The sequence below is a fragment of the Nelumbo lutea genome, chromosome 8, assembly GCF_056320005.1.
Source record: "Nelumbo lutea isolate HS-2025 chromosome 8, American lotus-T2T, whole genome shotgun sequence".
NCBI lineage: Eukaryota > Viridiplantae > Streptophyta > Magnoliopsida > Proteales > Nelumbonaceae > Nelumbo > Nelumbo lutea.
In genome coordinates, this window is record NC_142691.1 from 56985972 (window position 1) to 57006721 (window position 20750).

Sequence of the window (20750 nt, forward strand, 5' to 3'; positions counted from 1 at the left end):
CGGGGCCAGGGGAAGACCTTCTTGCTTATGTCATGAGATTCTAGAAGCTCACTCATTCCATCTTCAATGAGCATGCTACTGAAAAGAGTTTTGTTGAATAGTGCGTTCAGGGTATGCGCCTTGCGTATCGGATTGGCATCGAAAACGTCGAAGTAAAATCCTTTAGCCATCTTTTGAAATGTGCAGAGGATAGTGCGAACTATCAAGAGCACACCCCCGTACAACAGGGAAGAGGTGTATGCAATCGACAAGAGGTCGAGAAATAATGGGGGAACAAGATAAGGCCATACCAGAGTGGCAACACCCAAGGAAGAAGAGATGCACCAGTACCTCCCCCTTCCCCTGCACCAGGGATGAGGTAATTATGATTATGAACAAGTTGGTTGAAGTTAGAGTTATTAATTTGTCATCGCCACCTCCGGGAGTAGACCTAGAGAAGGACAATCGTTGCGGCAGATGGTGTAATTATCACCAGACACCACATCATGAGTTTATGGATTGCTTCATCCTTAGAAGGATATTTGCATAGAAAGTGAAGCTAGATCAATTCATGACAAAGGGACCAAATTGTGTAGAAACCGATACTGTACCAGTACACACCTGGGGAGGTAGTGTCAACGTAGTCGGGGCAAATGGACAATACCAAGTTGATGCCCTGATAGAAAGGCTGGAGCAGAGCAAAGAATTGCACCAATTTTTCACTAAATAGGGAGCCAACACAACAACACAAAAATTGGCTATCAGGAAGCTGGCAAAAGTGTTCTGATACCCCCTATAGCCATATAGTTGCGATCGTAGCAGCGTGGAGTTCACAGCAGACGATATGCTAGCTGCCGATCCCCTTCACAATGGCCCTTGAACATCATGGAAAAGATAGGAGGGTATGACATGCGTAGATAAATGGTCGACCCTAGAAGTTCCACAAACCTCATCCCAATCCACACTTTAGAGCTGATGGGTATTTGAAAAGAGGACATCAAAGGACTGTTGTTGGAAATAATGGAATTCAATGGTAGCCCATCAACATACCACCAATGCATCAAGGCCAAATACCGAGGGAGGTCAATAAGGATCCCGGCCACTAGGGCCCTGTTTGACAAATCCGAGACACCTCCAAGATGCCGTCTATTTCATGCAGTTGGCAGAGGACGACAAGATGAAGATAACTAAAGTAGAGGGGATGAAGCTGCCACATCCGCCCAGGAACGAGCTTGCAAGAACGTCAGAACGACGGAAGAAGAGTAAATGCGTATGGGTGATAGGGGACGATGGGAAAGAGTATTACACCATCATCGAGGACCACGAGAGTGACGGAACTCCCGTGACTAAAAAGGCCATCCCTGAGGTATGATCATTATAAATTGTTTAACATAACTTGATCGAAGTATGTACCTAGAATGAAATCTATTTCTCAAAAAGGTTTTTTTTTCAATTTCTATTACTTCCAAAAAAGGCATGCATATTTGTTAGAGAAATCATCACATTTTCTAACCAAAGACTCTAAGTAATGTTTCAACCAGCATTATTTCACCACATCGCAAATCGATATTGCTATGATCATGCCATCAAACGACGGATCAACCATTGAATTGGGCATAGAGATACAACATTCAGACCATATACCTACGAAAGCATAAAATATCTAAAATTTGAAACAAATGAAAATTGAACAACCTCAAGAATCGAAAGAAGGTTTACTAAAATACTGCGATGAAGTTAGGACACCCCGAAAATGCATGAAGGACACCATCGACATAGTTCAAGAACCATTGGAAGAAATCAACTTAGCAGTCGATGGATCTGACAAAAGACCGTTGTATATATCTACCAAGTTAGCAATCAAGGATAAGGAAAAATTCATCATACTTATAGAAGGTAAAGGCACACCTTATCACAAAACTCTTAAAGCCTAGAGCCAACCTAACTCGTGCTCTCCCCACAGAGTTTTAGGATGTATTCTCCTAGTCATACGACCAGATGCCAGGACTCTATCTAGAATCCGCTATTCTCTTTGTATAGATCCAAAATTTTGGCCAGTGAAGCAGCCGTAGAGGATCATCAAGCCGGAGCTAACGTTAAAGATTGAGGAGGAAGTAGAGCAACTTTTGAAAGTAGGCTTCATCAAACCCATAGCACACTCCCTTGGTTAGCCAATGTAGTTCCAGTGAAGAAGAAGAATGGATAGCTAAGGATAGTGTTTCCCACCCAACTCTTTAGCAATAACACAACACCTAGGTACTAACCTCACATTATCGCAGATGTTGCGTTAACTTTAGGGACCTGGACAAGGCTTGTACAAAGGATGAATTCCCCCTTCCTAATATGGAGGTGTTGATAGATTCGACGATGGGACATGAACTTTTCTCTTTCCCGTATGCCTACAGTGGATACAACCAAATCTTCATGGACCCCACAAATGCACCCCATACGGCCTTCAGAACGACCATAGGAAAATTTTAGTATAAAATGATGCCCTTCAGGTTGAAAAATGCGGGAGCCACATATCAGAGAGCCATGACTAGTGTTTTCCATGACATGATCCACAAAGAAATGGAGTGCTATGTAGATGACATAGTCATCAAAGCCAAGAAGAAAGAGGAGCACTCTGAAGTCTTAAGAAAGATCTTTACCCGATGCAGAAAATTCAAATTGAGGTTGAATCCACTAAAATGTGCATTTGGAGTACAATCAAGCTAATTCTTAGGCTATAGAGTAGATCAAACTGGGATTCATCCAAATGAAATCAAGGTAAGAGCCATCTTAGATCTGCCATCACCAGTAAACCAGTCCCAGTTAAAGACATTCATCGGAAAAGTTTCTTATCTGATGAGGTTTGTTCCCGGCCTTGCATGCGCAGCCTTTCCATTGATGAAATTAGTTAAGAAAACTATCGAATTCAAATGGACCTAGGAGCATCAGGACACTTTCGAGTGGCTGAAGCAAGCATTGGCTAAGGGGCGAAAGCCATAGGGTGCCTGTTGGCACAGGAAGATGAGAGTAAGATAGAAAGCCCCATTTACTACGCTAGTAGAACCCTCAAGGTGGCAGAAAAGAACTATTCTCACATGGAGCAACAATGTCTGGCCTTGTTCTTTGCTACACAGGAATTTAGATACTATATCTTGTGGTAAAAGTTGTGACTCATCGCACGAAGTGACCCAATGAAATTCTTTATGGTCAGACCTCCCATTTCTGGCAGACTCATAAAATGGATGATGCAGCTCAACGAATATGAGCTAGAGTATACACAACCAAAAGCCATCAAGTGTCAAGTGTCAAGCAGCTGCTGACCTACTGGCTACCTTTCCATCAACTTCTGACTTCCCTATATCAAAGGAAGTCCCTGGAGACATACCCATGGTTGCCTTGGTAGAAAACAGAGAATGGATCTTAACCTTCGATGGGAGCAGCACGCGCACCTTAGCCGGTGCTGGAGTAACCTTGACCTCCCCAGACGGATAGACTGCTGTGTATTCATTTAAGCTCCAGTTCCCCTGTTCCCACAACATAGCCAAGGAGGGATAAGAGGAAGAGATTGACTTATACTATCCTAGACACTTTTTTACTCTTTCTCTTCTCTTTTGCTTCACATAAACCTTAGTTCAGACCAGCCAAGGAGGGAATTGTTTCTTCACTGCTTTCCACTATGCTTTTGAAAAAAAGATATAAGAGATTAAGTGGTTCATATAGATACATGAATTTCAATCTGTTGGAGATCAAAATCAACTAAAGTATTGTTGCAGGATTGGCCTCAAGTTCCAACTATGCCATCTTCAGTTGGGAGGCCGATCTAAGTTTGAATTTTGGCTATTAACTACCACTTTGAGAGCTGTAACTTGTGGACTCTATATCAGGTATTCTCAGTTTAATTTGTATTTCAAATCTGGTCCAATTTAATTCAAGTTCAATAAAAAAAAAATCAGATTTTTAAATACTAGGAAATCGGTTCTTCAGCTTATGCTGATTTCCTTTTTTGTAATTTGGCCATCAACCCTAACAAGTTCGGTCATGAAACAACTGAGTTTCAGACTTCCAATAGTGGTATTGAAGCATTAGTTTCAGTTTTTATACTAAGCTTGAGCAGATTTGAACTATGCATCTAATCGGCCAGAACTAGTATAAGCCAATTTGACTTGGATATCATCTACATTGAGAATTCTGTTCTCAGACTAGGCCAATGATTTGAATATTTAATCTATTTTATTTTCTGACATTATTTAGAATAATTTTGTAGTAGAATCTTGAATTTTTGGGTTCGAGAGTGGTGGAGCTCAAAATCTTTATTATTTGCAAGAATTAATTACATCATGTGATTTCAAATTTTATATGCAATTTGTAATTAATTGTTTTCTTTATTCTTTGACAAATTGTCCTTGGATTTTTCTGATGTAAGAACTAGAAAATTAGGGTTTTTCTTTTGTGAATTTCCTTACATAGAGATCTGGGAATCATATTTCTCAAAGGAGTACAAGTTGGGTGCACAGTGTAGTTTGATGGCAAGTTGCAGTTTTCCAAATCGGATTCAGATCACCAAACTCCCAGCCAATTTATTTTATTTGCATATGATTGTTTGCTCTATTTCTAGTGTTTTGATTATGATTCTGAATTGTTAATTTCCAGAACACAAACTTTGAAGTCAGTACATGTTTTGGAACACCAAACCCTAGGCCGGACCAAGGTTTAGTCAAAAGTTATTAGGCCAAACCCATGGTTTTTTGGGGACTATTAACAGCCCCTAAGATCACTGATTAAACGATCGAATTTAGACTTGGATCAAGGGTATAATAGGACAACACATGAACCAGTTTGGCACATGCTTTCAAAACTCAAATTAAGTTAGATTAAAGCAAGACAAATCCATTTGGTTTAGACTAATATATGATATGGGCCAGACTCTTTTTCCTTTTTTTTTTTCAGTTGGTCCCATATATCAAGTTAAATTTTACTTAACAAATGGATTCATTAATGGAATGATAGTGTGCTGATCTAAATGGTCTTAGTTTTTACAAGATTTAAATTAGATTTATTTTATTACATATGATCTTTCGTTCTATGTGAATGAGATTTACACATGGGCCATAAGTGCTTGGCCTGTGTTGAGACTATGGTGGCTTTCTATACCCATCATGGTTGAATGCATATCATTGCCATGATGTCTTATAGATTATTGAATGATCTCCTTATCTATTGGCCCTCTACTAGCTTTCTCTCCAAAGAGGAGAACCCAATAAAAACCCTAGCCCATGGGGGCCTATACAAATCTAACAGTTGAGAAATACACTTGCAGTAATTCAAAAAATATAGGAAGAAAAGAAAGAAAGGAAAAGAAAGGAGAAGAAAGAGATTTTAGCAGTAGGTTGTGGAAGAAGAAGAGCACAAAATTACTTTTGTAAAAACAACATAATTTAAAATATTATACATAAGAAACATTTAAACTAACCTGCAACTTCATTCCATCTTCAGCAACCCACATATAATCTGGAATCCGGGCAAGATGATGTTTGTATGCATCCCCATTTGGATCTTCCACCCAACATGCAAGCATTAAAATTGACTGTGCCAATTGAAGTATGCATGACACAATATATCCATATAATGGGTAAGTAATTCCATATAAACGACTGAACAAAGTCCAGATATGTATAACATTGAGATTGCAACATTTTCTATTATTTGTTGCCTATATTACCTTCTCTACACATGCAATGGTAATGTATCGACTGTTTTGATCTTCATAGTGGATGTGCTTCATTGTTTGTTTGAGGGCCCTCTCCCTTAATTTGTTGAAGGGCCAACGCATTAGAAGAGGCTCAATAAGAATGTAGAGAGTATCCCACAGCAAATCTTGTATGAAGGGATGAGGATAGTGCAAATCTTCCTGTAATAACAATTTCTCACAATTGCTTAATTATGACGTGACTTTAATTAATCATCAATTAATTAATAAGAGAAACAACATTGATTTAAACCTAGGCACAACAACCTTTGCACACATATGCCGGGTTTTACTCCATCTTATTTTATGGTAAGGTTCACTGTGAATCTCTTCCCTCAGTTGAAGAACGAGAGGTGTGATTGGGCCAACAAACCTCTTTGCATATAAATAGGACATGGGCAAGTACACCAGCCGAGCATAGCACCACAAATTTTCTGTATTGTAAATACCAAAACAAAGAAGATAAATATTGAGGTGAGAGCTAGATATTGAATGCTCAGGACTCCTCATTCATAAACAACGAACTAAATTAAGCTTCCGCAACTCATTAAGGATGTTCGGAACACAGGAGAAGAGTCATTCATATACTTGATTAAAATTTTAGGTATAGATGGTAGGGGTATACAATCGGTCGGTTCGTTTCAGTTTGATTCAAATCGAGAACCTAACCGATTATTCGGTTTTATCATATCCTCCAACTGAACCGACCCTAACTGAATTCGGTTTGGTTTGGTTCGGTTGGACCCTGGTTCCACATAAATGACAAGCATTTAATAAGTGTTATTAATGAAAAGTTAAAATGGCTCTGAAACCCAATTGTTTTAATTAATTAATTATTAGCTATTATTAATTAAAAGTTAGAATGACCCCAAAGTCCAATGGTTTTAATTAATTGCTATTATTAATTAAAAGCTAAAATATGCCCAAAGCCATATGCCAATGGGGAATTGACGAATTGGCCATTTTCAAAAGTAATTAACGATTAATGATCAATTAATGACTAATAAGCACTAAATAGTGAGTCTAGGTTTTAATTAACTATTATGAATTGTTCATTGGAAAATATAATAACTAATTAGCATAAAGTATTAAATAAAACATTAATGTTTAATATACTTAACTAAATAACAACATTAATTCGGTTTTTGGTTCGGTTTGGTTGAAAATTTCAGTCAAATCAAATAGAAACTAAAAACCAATTTAAAAAAAATAAAAACCGAACCAAACCGATAGCCAAATTAAACAAACTGAATTAGCTTATTCGGTTGGGTCGAGTTCAGTTTTCGGTTTATCAACCCAATTTGAACACCCCTAACAAATAGAGACCTGTATACTCATGGTTATATATAAGATTATGAACTTAAATTATAATTTAGGCACTGAATGAGTGAGAAATTGATGCAAACCTGGGCTTAAAGGGAAAAATGATGGAAGAAGCCAAAATTCTGGTGCCATTGGGTTGTTGCCTTCCCATTCATATAATCCAATTACCTGCATCCAAGAAATTTAGGCTCGGTTTGGAAATAGTACAAATACAAATAGATATAAAATAAAACACAAAACAAGATTTTGTACTCTACATATTTGTATTTGTATTCCATCTAAACAGATCCTTGCACTCGTATAAACCTTAACCAACACTACCAACAAGATTTGGTTTGACTGAAATATATTTGAACCCAAATTAATGGAAAATCACATTAATTATCTATGTATGTATGTATGTATGTATGTATGTATGTATGTATGTATATATGTATATTAAAACAAAGCGGTCAAGAAATTTTCTCTTTTTATTGAATTTTTTGTTTTTTATTTCATGTCATTTTTGAAACCACCAATGAGATGAACTTTTCCAATAACCTAAATAATCTCTTCTCCTAAAATTTATCCTAAACTACCACCCACACTTTCTACATAATTATCTCTAATTCCTATTTATCTCCACAATTATCTCTAATTTAGTAGAGAGTTTCTCTCCTAAATTATCTCTAATTCCTATTTATCATCTCCCCTACTTTTTATTTATATGTATCTAAAGAAGGTTTAGATTAAAAAAAAATTAAGAATTATTTAAATATTCTAACAAAATTATATAATAACATTAAAATATTTATTAAAAAGACAAAAATAATTTTATATTTTTACAAAATATGTCACGAAATTATGTACTAACAATTTAATATATGTTTTCCGGATTATCAATTTAAATGCTTTTAAAATATTTAATAATATGTAATAGCTTTAAATAAATAAAATTAAAATAACAAAAAAAATTAATATTTTATAGATTATTTAAATATTTTAATAACTAAATATTTATCAAAACTATATTTCAAATAGTTAAAATAACGAAATTATCTAATAAGTAATTTTATATTTTTACAAAATATATCACGAAATTATGAACTAACAATTTAAATTATGTTTTTTTGGATCATCAATTTAATTGTTTTTCAAATATTTAATAATATATAAATATTAATAGCTTTAAATAAATAAAATTCAAATAACAAAAAATTTTAAATATTTTATAGATTATTTAAATATTTAAATAACTAGATTTTAAATAGTTAAAATAACAAAATTATGTAATAAATTTTAAAAATAATCTTTAAAACAAAAAAAACAAGTATAACATAATATTTAAATTAATAATAATTTAATATAATACAAAATTAATAATGAAATTATGTAATAATAGTATAAATTATGATTTTGTGGATAATTAAATTCCATAAATAACTATTATTTTAAAATTTAAATATTTTACATATTATTTTAAGTATTTAAAAAATTAGGCATTTTAAATAACAAAGTATTTAACATAACTATATTTAAAAAATTAAAATAAAGAAATTATGTAATAAATATAAAAAATTTCTGAAAATTAGAAAAATAAATATAACATAATATTGAAATTAATAATAATTTAATATTTTTACATAATATTGTGAATAACTAATTTGACATAAATCAAGTAATAATTCGAGTAAATAACTTTCAAAAATTTAATATTTATTAATAATAATTTGAAACTCTTAATCTATATTTAATATATATCTTTATTGTATTTCAGTAATTATTTATTGTTTTTGAGATAAATGTATTTTTAATGAGTATGTATAAATTTATTTTGTTTTGTTATTTAAAATAAATTTATTGTATTAATATTTTCAATGATTATGTTTTGTTATTTAATAGAAATTTATATAAATTTATTTTCAATGATTATTTATTAATATTTGTTTTATTCTTGTTATAACTTATTGATTAGTATTTATTAGAGATTAAACTATTATTTGAGATTATACTATTTATTGACTAAGTTAATATATTTTTCGTACTTATTGTATTTTTTATAATTATCATTATATTTTCAATAATTGTGTATGTTTGCTATAAATTTTCAATAATTATTGGAGATTAAACTATTGTTATTTATTAGAGATAATGCTATTAATTTAGCTGAAATTATGAGTGTTCGTGAGTTGGTTCGGTTCAGTCACAGGCTATTTGGCCAACCAAATTAACCTAGTTAGGTTGGGGAGTTGGTCAGGTGAAACTGACTTACCTTTTGTGAAAACCGACCCACTCAAGTTGTATCGATTTGGGTCGATTTTTTGGTTTAAATTAACACTTAAAAGATAGTTTGAATTCCTATTTATCCTCTCCACCAGTCAGTTTGAATTAAAAAATTAGTCGGTTCAAAAGGTTATCTCTAATTCCTATTTATCGTCTCCACCACTTTTTATCTATAACTATCTAAAGATAATTTGAATTAAAAAAAATTAAGAATTATTTAGATATCATAATAAAAATATATATTAACTTTAAATATATATTAAAAGCAAAAAAATAATTACAATAGATTTAATATTATTCATATTATTAACAAATCTATATTTTTACAAAATTCATCACAAAATTATGTACTACCAATATAAATTATAATTTTATGGATTATTCAATTTAAATATTATTCAAATAATAAAAATTTAACATTAAAAAATATTATTTAAATATTTCAATAACAAAATATCTTAAATAAAAAACATTAAAAAAAGCTAAGTAATTATACAACAAAATATTTAATATTATGTAATAAATTAAAAATAAATAAAATTCAAATAACAAAAAAATAAATATTTTAAATATTACTTATAAAATTATTATTAATTGTATATTCAGTAATTATTTATTGCATTGTTTAAATACATTTTCAATAATTACATATAAATCTATTTTTGTTTTGTTCTTTAATAGAATGTTTTCAATAATTATTGGAGATTAAACTATTATTATTTAACTTTTTAAATTTAATTTATTTTACTTATTGTATTATTTGTATTTGTGTTATAAATTTATTTTTTGTAATTATGTATTTTTTTATAATTTATTGATAAATATTTATTTGAGGTTATACTATTTGTTTATTAATTTTATATATTTTTTAGTATTTATGGTATGTTTGTAATTGTTGTACTTATTGTATTTTTATTACTTATTTATAGTATTTTCATTATAAATTTACTTTCAACAATTGTGTATTTTTACTATAAAGTTTCAATAATTGTTGGAGATTAAATTATCATTATTTATTAGAGATTAGACTATTAATTTAGCTAAAATTAGGAGTGTTCACGAGTCGGGTCAATTTGGTTATAGGATGTTTCACCAACCAAATCGACCTGGTTAGGTTAAGGAGTTAGTTGCCCAAAACCGACTGACCATTATTGAAAACTGGACAACTCGAATTGTAGAGGTTTAGGTCAATTTTCAATTTGGTGAGTTGGTTCAAAAGATTTAAACATAAAAAAAATGATATTTAAATTTAAAAATTACATTTTATATTATTAAAAATTTAAATTACGATATAAACTATTTTATATTAAGAAATATAGGAATTTTCCACTTTTTTTGTATTAAAAAATTTAAAATACAATATATATATATATGGTCGGATCGGTTTGGTTTTGGTTGGTTTACAAATGGCCAAATCATAACGGACCCAACCAGGTTGGGTTGGGAAATTGTTGAATCAAAGCTGGTTGGAAATACTAGAAAACCAACCAACTCGGGTCAAGTTGGGTTGGATTTGGTTTCATCGGTTTGATAAACAATCATAACTAAAATTAATTATTGTTATTTTTATATTATAAAAAAATTATTAAAATCTGTATATGAAATATAAATAATTATTAATTATTTAAAAAATTAAAATAAAAAACAATTATATACTCCTATATATTTCTATTGTTTAGCTTTCACTTAACAAAGCCCATACATTGCATGGATGCTCGCTAGTGTATTATATATAGAGATGGTATATATGGTCCAAGCTAGCTACCGAGAGCCAAGTCTTTCCCCAATTGGGAATTGAAGTTGCACCACCATGGTCGTGAATCCATTTCCGTGCTCTGAGAACAGCCCCGTCTCGGCCTCCTTCAGGCCCTTCTCCCAGAATCCTCATTGAAATGTAGTTCAGAACTGTAGAGAACATGATGCTCTGGCCCTCTATGTGTAGTCCCCATCCTCCATCTTCATTCTGTAATATCAGCAGGAGCCTTCAGTTATCAACTTATATATATATATATATATATATATATATATATGAAAGTCATCAAGTTTCATATATTCCAAGCTTCAATTTGCTTCATATATATACCTGATGATTGTATATATAACGAAGAATCTCTTTGCAGTGTTCCTCTGAGATGATTTTGTTAAGATCTCCGGTGATGTATAAACATATGATCTGCATACATATATTGATTATATATCATCGGTCGTTAATATATATATATATATAGTTCAAATTAAAAAACTGATCATCAATTGATCTGGTTCAGGAAGCGCAGGAGTGCCGAATGGAATATCCCCCAACTTACCAATGGAGGAACAAAGAAGTTACTCCCCGAATTTTCAGCAGGCCAATGGCCATCGCTCGCCTGGAGTGCTGCATGGAACCGGACGGCCCTCCTCAGTACAGCAGTAGCAGCTTCATAACTTACCTCCTCATCCTCTCCGATCCGAACTGGTGGTATGGTTTGAACGAAGTAATTTTCTTTCAAGAGCTGTAGAAGAAAAAGAAAATATTCATCAACTCAACCGTCATCTGGCAATGATTCTGGGTCTAGTTTTAGTGCAATCCGGAATTTTGTCAAAAACCATTCCACCCGTCTGATTGGACCATTGACCTGTTTGACTCCGTGACTGAATCACGGATTGTATATTAAACATTATGTATGCAAACTTCCAGAGGCCTTGACCTTGTGCTCCAATGTTTAATTAAGGTGATATTTTCTTTGATTTTGGGTAATTTTTCAAAATATATGCATCACAACCTTGTTATTTTCGCAATTTTAAATAATTTTTACAAAAAAAATTAACAGTTGAACTAAAAAATATAAATTAAACAAAAATAACCATATATTTCATGTAAATTATAATAATATATTATTTATTGGTAAAATATGGGTATAAGACTAAGTATATTATAGATATACTTAAATATATAAAACGCTGGTGTGAGACAGTGTGACCCGTTCCACTTGGGCAGTGGAACCGGTGACCGACGACCGGAGACAAAAACAGTTCTGACTTCCGGATTGATTTTTAAAACATTGGTTTTGGCCAAATGAAAATAGCCACCAAGAAGGCTCTTCTGGTGTGTTACTAGCTACTTCACCTGCAAGCGCAATAGAACATCACCACCGGGCTTGACTTTGAAGCGATTATTCCAGAACTCCTGGCGAGCCTGTTCAACCTGGGCAATTTCTTCTGGTGTGCCATAGTTGGGGTCGAACTCCCAAATCTGTCGTCCTATGTAATTGTTGGTGCTGTAAATGTAAGGGCCACCTCCTTGGGCAATTTTAAGCCTCCACATTCTGATGGTAGCGTAGCAACTAGTAGTATAACAAGCAGCTTACTTTCTCTCCTCGTGATGATCAGTACTACACCCATAAATGAAACAAGTTAAACAGAAGAATTAAAAAATTAAATCCACATTTTATCTAGCTATTTCAGAGCTCTGAGCTACTAATTCTTTAAATGAAATAAATTAAAGAAAACAGTGATGGAAGAGAGAGATATATATGCTAATTAATTTATCATACTATCTTGCAAGTAGAATTTGACTATCTTGCAAGTAGAATTAAAGAAAACAGGCAAGATCTAAAAGTCACCCATATAGAAAGTCGACACAAGAACCAAAAAGCACCACCCCTTAGGCTACCTTTTGTACTACTCTTCTTTCCTCTACCTCCAACACTCTTAAACCCTCTCTCACCCTTCAACATCCATTCTATGAGATGGAATATCCCTAAAAGTGATTCTTGAGGTCGAGTTATCCCCCTCCCCTGGCGCCTTGTGTAGCTCCTCTAGTTCTTAACTATAAAAAAGGAAAGAAAAAAGGACAAATTATAAGTAGCTATCCTGTAATTTGGGGATAGTGACAACAAATACCCTGAACTTTCAATTCTCCTTAAACAAATATTAATTCCCTCCCCTTTCCACTCCTTGGTAGTTGAAATGACTAAATGATAGTTGTTAAGGATATTTCTAGAATAAAAAACTCTAAATTTTACACTGTGTGTCAGCAGAAGAGTATGGATACTTAGATACAAGCGCAAGGTCCCGAAACACTTGTAAACAGATATATAGGACCCGTAATAATCATCACCGAGTACAGAAGACTACTGTCTCTGCCCTCCCACAAATCCCAAAGTATGCTGCCACAACCCCAGAATAGTATTTCTTAAGTGGCCCCAGAATTGTCTTAGAGTCACATTGGGAATAATATCTCTCTTGAATAAGGAAGGTGTTTCCAATGTGGCACTGCAATGGCCCCTTCGGACAGTGTTGCGAGCCTTCTGTTGGTATACAAAATATCTCACTGTTGAAAAATATCACCACCTAACTCATCATTTTGGTTCAGTTTTCAAGTATTTGGTAAGAGTAGGTTGTCGAAACTATGAGAAAAACTGTAGATGACAGTTTTCAAGTATTTGGTTCAGTTTTCAATGCTGGAAAGGGATAATACCAAAAGAGCTTTGATCAATCAAAACATCTCGGTGAGTTTTGATAAACAATCGGCATCTTCTACCTACAAAAATCCTACTCACATCTATCGACACATCATTACAGCTGTAATCACGAGTTTATATTTCCATGAAGTGCATATCCGGACGATTTCTTTTGTAATTATATAGCTCAAATAATATAAAGTAATTTATTTGAGAAAATAATCAATAGAAAGAAACTTATGTGGTTTTGGGAGGTGAAAACTTTGCCTATAGATGCCATCAATATTATTCACTTCTTTCGCATGATGCCTTATCATAATGTCTTTAAAACCTATTACTCATCAATATTATATATAAAAGTATTGATATAGAGTGAAAGGTTTTTTGAATTAGAATTACTCTATTTCTTTGTTTGAGAAAGGGTATAAAAATCATTTTTATTATAGTTTTAATGTCAGTTTTAGTGGCAACTAAAACGTCCATATTTGTGTATTTAACCCATATCTAATTGTAAAGTTGAAAATTTAACTTTAACTATTACTTTCCATCCCATTTAATTCCCTCTCATTAAGTCTTATACTTAAAGTATTAACTCCTATTTTCTCTTATAAAATCTTATACTTATGTTATTTTTCACTAATAAATGCTACTACTTAGATCTATGTCAATATTTTTATCAATATAAACCCATATATTTTAGAACAAACTCAAAAATAAAACCATTTTTTATTCAAGTGGTGGATAAGCAATTTAACCGTACAAATCAAATTGAACAACATATGAAGTCAAAGTCTAGTAATAAAATTTTGAAAATAGAAATAAATATAAAAATTACAAAAATATAAAATAAATTAGATAGATTCATAATATTTTTATTAATCAACTTAAAATAATATGTGTAATAAACAAGAATTATTTTTATTGATAATGAAAATGAAATACATAATTTAGAATTGACAAAAATGAAATGAAATTATTTTACTATTTGACAAAAACCAACAATTCAACTTTTGTATCAAAATGTGTTAGCCATTAATATCATGAATAAATAATAAAACTTAATAAAATATAAGAATACATAAATTTTGCAAAGAAAACATTCAGGGCACATGTATAATATTATATATTTATCATATTAAATAAAAAGTAAGTGTGACATATCAAAATTATATTTACACACAAAAATAGAAAAATTATATAAAAAAATGAATACATGTATAATTCAATATTTACACTACTATTAGAAATATGAGTAAGATTGTGGAACTTTTGAATTTAGTCCATATTTAATTGTGATGTTTAAATTGTAAATTGAACTACTATTTTTCACCTCATTTAATTTTCTCTATTTAAATCTTACATATTTTTTTGATAAATGAACAAGAAAAAATATAAACCAAAAAGATAAAACATTACAAAAATAAGAGTTTACCCAAACAGGTAGACTTATCAATGATTTTTGAAACTTCATAATTCAATTTAATTATCACATATTTGGATGAGGTGTTTATGTAATCATCTAAAATTTTCATACGCACAAGATACATTATTACTACCATTGTCATCATTTTAGCACACTTTTCATTGAATAAAGGAAGAAGAGACATCATTACAAAAGGAGGGCCCTCCATCATCATCACAATTCATGATACAACCGGTCTTCATTTATTAATATTCCTTGCATCAATTATCATTTGTTTTCATATTCAAGAAAAACTAAACATTTTCTTTTGAAAAATTTGTATATTCAAACATATTCAACCATATCTTTAAAAAGGGTAAAATGCAAAAACCTCCCCTGAAGTTTCTGACAATCATAAAAACCTCTCCTATAATTTCATTTTAGCAAAAAACTCCCTTCTATTTTTTATAAAATTAACAAATACCACCCTTCCATCAATGAACAAGACAGAAAATGTTAAAAAGATGATCATTTTTTTAAAATACCTATTTTACCCTTTCTTGAACACTATTCATCTTCTCCATTCAAACCCAAAAGTAGAGGCAACGGCAACACCAGTGACAGCGGTATGGCGGTCCAGACTAGGACATGAGAAAGAGCAATGCATTTCCAATGAAAACATAACAGATTACCAATCAGCCCAGATTATCTTGTAATGGGCAGCATTGCATTTCATTTTCTGGCAATCATGAACTTTTCGCTATCGTTAGCCGTAGAGGGCTTTGCGAAGCCTGGCCAATGACCTACCACGGGCAATTGGCTTTCCGGGCATTGAGAATAACTTCTCAGTTCCACAGTTGCACCTTTACACAGCATTACCGTGCATTTTAGTACAACCTTACTGGTTTTTGCTACTATGCACCAAACAGACTGAGAGAGACAGTCAGACAACGAGGAGAGAAAGAGAAGGAACTTATTGTAATGGTGAGGCAGCCACAAGGGACGTAATCATAGATGATGAGTTTCTCCTCGGAACCCTAGTAGAACCCTCGTATGCGCACCAAATTGGGATGGCGCAATTTAGCTATAAGCTTGACCTGATTCTCGAAATCTCTGTAACTCTCTATACCACTATCACCGATCCTTCCCACCGCCAGTGTCATCCCATCCTCCAGCACGGCCATGTATACTATGCTTGAACTAGTCGCTCCCAATATATAAGCCGATGCTTTCAGCAGAGTCTCCAGCTCCAACTTCGTTTCTCCGTCTACAATTACAAGAGACCCTCCCTTCTGTTCTTGTTGCTTTTTCTGTTGTTCATCACCCACCTTTTCGTCTTCGTCTTCGTCTTCATCACTATCAATGCTCGTCGTCTTGGACATCTCTTCACCGTCGTCATTTTTCTTTCCCAGGCACCAGCACGCCGGCCCTTTCGGTTCCGTTGATGACAAAGGCCAGATATCTTTCCCGTCCATTTCGTCTTTCTTCTCTGCGCATCCTGTACCACTAACCACCTTCTTCCTTCTCTTCCTTATTTAGTAAACATAACAGAATATCGTAGCCAGAACTCGAATACCAGCCAAATCCCCAAAGATGATGCCGGCAATTGTTCTTGGTCTGAGACCCCTCAGCCTTTGCGGTTGAGTCCCATTCATTATTCCAGATGACCCAGTTACAATTGTCGAGTCTATGGTGTTCGAAATAGCGGAGCAGAAAGAACGGAAGTCACGACACACAGGTTCTTCAGTGGCTTCCCGCATAGATCCGGGTTGCTAGCGAATGATTCCGTTTTCTGATTGAGAAAAGCTACATTTTCCAGGATTTCTCCTGTGAGATTATTGAGCAAGAGGTCAAGCGTGACATTCCCCGGGATTTGCTATCCAAATTCCGTTGGAATCCTTCCGATGAGCCTATTGTACGAGAGGTTCAAGTAACGGAGGCAGACTCCATCGAAATCTAGTGGCAACGACCTGTCAGTCAGATTGGAAGACAAATCTAAAACTTGAACGACTTCGAACACACTTGGAACACCACCAGAGAAGTAATTGTTGGTCAAGGAAATGACAGTAAGATTTCGAAGAGCAGTGAGGTTCTGAGGAATCTTTACCACCAAGGCATTAGCAGAAAGGTTAAGAAACTCAAGGTTCTTCAGCCCTCCGATTGTCTCCGGTAATGCACCTGAAATTACGTTGTTGGAAAGAACAGGGGGTATTTCCAACTGACTACAAGAAGAAGAAGAAAATGAGAGAAAGGGAGAGAGGGAGGAAGGGAGTGGCTGAGAGGGGGTGCCGCCACCGCTGTTCTGCTTCTGGGTTCAAACGGGAAAGGGGAGGAATAATGCATTTTCAATTGATTTATGTTGAGGAGGAGAGGCGTAATAGGAAAGAGAGATCGAGAGGGAGAGAATGGCGGAAAGGGAGAGGTTTTGCATGAAGCACCGCTGCTGCTGAGAGTTGCAGCGGTGGTGGTAGAAAACGGGGGTGATGGAAGGGGACAATGCCAGAAGAAGAAAAAGAAGAAGTAGAGGAAGAAGAAGAAGAAGAAGAAAAGGAGAGGAAGAAGAAGAACGGAAAAGAACAAGAAGCCGAAGAAGATGAGAGAAGAGGAAGAGATCGGATTTAGAGGGGTGTCGCCACTGCCTCTGCTTTTGGGTTCGAACCGAGAAGAAGATGAACTGTGTTCGAGAAAGGGTAACATAGGTATTTTGAAAAAAATATCATCTCTTTAACATTTTTCGTCTTGGTCATTGATGGAAGGGAGATATATGTTAATTTTATCAAAAATAGAGGGGAGGTTTTTGCTAAAATGAAACTATAGGGGAAGTTTTTATTGATTATCAGAAACTTTAGGAGAGGTTTTTGTATTTTACCCTTTTAAAAATATGAACATATAGATGTATGTGTACATATACACATATATAACGTATCAATACATATATACATATATATTAGTGAGGATCCCATGGGGCGGGGAGTGCTCTCCCCATCCCCACTAACGGTGATGAAAATTTCCCCATCCCCTTCCCTAGGCGGGGGGAAATCATTCCCATCCCCACTCCATTTGAGTTGGATCTACATAGGGATCGGGGAAATGGGGAAAGTTGTCATCCCTAAATCCACTAAGGGTCAAAATCTAGGTATATTGGGGTAGTTTGAGAATTCATCTGAGTGATTGATCATAGTGATAGGATCGACCCCTTTGTTAAACAAAGTGAATGATAGAGTTTACACTCTCTCTTGTGGAAACCTAAATTGCTGGTAGTGGATTTCAAATCTATTTAAGATTTGGTTTTGAGAAATATATTTATATGATATATATATATATATAATATATATATATATATATATATATATATATGTTTTTATGAAAAATATTTGCAAAAGGTTTTAATTATTGGGATCCATCCAAGCAGAGAATATAACAATGTACCTTATAGCTAGGGGAGAGGTCATTCCTTGTTGGGTAGTATTGTGATCATTATGGGCTGAGAGGTTAAGTGTAAGAAACCATTACAGGGCTAATTACCTGATGGGATTTATCTTACTTAAGTCTATTATCCTCAGGTCTTCATAAGATGGTTAAATTTAATGATCATCTAAGTGTAAATGTTGGGCCCATATTGAACCCATAGTGATGTGCTTAGGGGTTCATTGCGTTTAGCAATGAATTCGGCCAACACTATTATGAGCTACACCATCATCTTGTGATACGTTTTATATTAATATGGCCAAGTCAGTATTACCATAGGCACGTTGAATTAACTGTATCATGTGTTCTTTTCTTGGGGATGTGTTCTGATATAGTTTCGGTTACATTTGTTTTTAAAAAATGGTGGAGAATATACAGACTATTCTTAAGTTCTCCGTGAGTAAAGAATTTGTTATTCAATTTAATCGTAATCTTATTACTAAACAAAATAGAATAATCATCTTTACATAACTTAGAAACTGAAATCAGATTTATTCTAAGTAAAGGTACATAAAGACAATCTTTTAATGTAACAATTCATTCTCAAAAAATTAAATCTACTATTCCTATACCAATAGTTGCAACAATTGCAGTCGTCCCCAAGTAAAATACAATCTCATCATCATTCAACCTTCTACTTTCCTTAAACCCCTACAATGTATTACATGCATGAGTGAAAGCCCCATAGTCAGTACACCAAGATGCAGAAGTGATCAGCATATTGGTTTCTATGACACGAGATTCAAAATTACCTTCTGTGTTCTGGCGGTGTTCTAGATACTGAGGACAATTCCTCTTCTAGTACCCAGTCTGGTTGCAAAAGTAACATTCTTCAGATGACTTGTCTATCTTCTATTTCTTTGGTTTAGCTCCCTTTTTCTAAGGCATTTTCTTACCCTTCTTTTTCTTCATGCCAGATTTGTCGCTTTCAACAAGCATGGCTACCAGATTATCCTTCTTAATTAGTTCTTCAGCTCTTTGCAACATATTCCTGATCTCATGCAAACTAACTTTTAACCTGTCTATGTTGTAGTTCATGACAAACTGATTGAAGGATGAGGGTAGAGAGTTCAAGATGGTATCAGTTTTGGTGTCATTGTCAAGTTGGGAGCCAACAACCTCCAATTCATTTATATAACCTATCATCCGCATGACATGGTCATGAAGTGATTGGATTACGATCGTCCTCGTGGTCATCAACAGCTTAAGGACCTTTTGTCTTATAGAACAATTCTTCTCCTCGTACATGGTTTTTAGACTATCCAAGATATCTTTGCAGATATCAATTATTTCAAATTGTCTCTAGATAGAATTATCCAAGAAGGCTATGACAAAACACTGGGCAAGAGAATTTTTCTCTTCCCATTCTTGATATTCCCTCCTTTTTGCCTCAGAATTCCTATCACCTAGATGTTCCGGTGTTGGGTTTTTGGCATCGTTATCCAATTTCTCTAACGTGAGCACTAGGTTCAGGTTACAAAACCAGTCTGCATAGTTGGGTCCTTTCAATTTGTTGTCGTCTAACAATTTAGCAAACTTTCTGTGTGCCAGTTTTGATAAAAGGCATGATTAATTAGTCCATGACCTTAGTATCGTTTCATTTTATCTTTCATAGAATAGACTTTTATCTATGTTCCATTTCCATTTGTTTATCTTTGAGATTTCCCTCATGTTTTAGTGACAAAGACAAAATTCATGTCCTTGGAAATGCGAAAAATCACATAGGTGCATGGGGCTAACTATTTTATCTGCATAACTTCACCATTTTCTATGAAGGATCACATATCCCCCCATCTTTTCTAAGAAGGATCACATAACCTCACAACTTGCCATTTTAGGTTAAACCTTTCTAACTAGTAAGTGCAGACTTGTCTTATCAGGAGCCCCAAGGTACCGTGGAAGAGTCTTCTAATTTAGGATAGGCCCCTTCCACTAGTCCATGATGCCCCTATCATCTCATGAAGCAATCTCACTAGCTATCTTAGTGAAATGGATAGCCCAATTTTATGGTGCATCTCCACCTACCAATTTAGTCTGTTTTCATGTTAATGACGAAAGGCCTTTAGAGAAATCATCTAATGATAGTCTCTATCTCATTTCACTTATATTAATCATGAGGGAATGTGTATATCAGTCC

At 33.8% G+C, this 20750-nt stretch overlaps 1 protein-coding gene and 1 pseudogene across 7 annotated transcripts in view; both read right to left on the reverse strand.

Annotated features, from left to right (window-relative positions):
• Positions 1 to 15828, reverse strand: part of LOC148844336 (beta-amyrin synthase-like) — a 43436-nt gene extending 27608 nt beyond the window's left edge. The window contains exons 1-10 of one of the 7 annotated variants that reach the window (XM_088958381.1): positions 13306 to 13343; positions 12954 to 13109; positions 12408 to 12672; positions 11608 to 11793; positions 11385 to 11474; positions 11067 to 11264; positions 7123 to 7207; positions 5984 to 6150; positions 5690 to 5878; positions 5441 to 5554 (exon numbers count right to left, since the gene is read on the reverse strand). In XM_088958381.1, coding sequence (XP_088814507.1) covers positions 5441 to 5554; positions 5690 to 5878; positions 5984 to 6150; positions 7123 to 7207; positions 11067 to 11264; positions 11385 to 11474; positions 11608 to 11793; positions 12408 to 12605 — 1227 coding nt within the window. In that variant the 5' untranslated portion in view covers positions 12606 to 12672; positions 12954 to 13109; positions 13306 to 13343. Of the gene's footprint in view, positions 1 to 5440; positions 5555 to 5689; positions 5879 to 5983; positions 6151 to 7122; positions 7208 to 11066; positions 11265 to 11384; positions 11475 to 11607; positions 11794 to 12407; positions 12673 to 12834; positions 13110 to 13183; positions 13777 to 15690 lie in introns of those variants that run through there. The other 6 variants (XM_088958386.1, XM_088958387.1, XM_088958382.1 and 3 more) reach the window with 6 other exon arrangements.
• Positions 15829 to 15913: 85 nt separating this feature from the next.
• LOC148844337 (uncharacterized) overlaps positions 15914 to 20750 on the reverse strand; it is a 37540-nt pseudogene continuing 32703 nt past the window's right edge.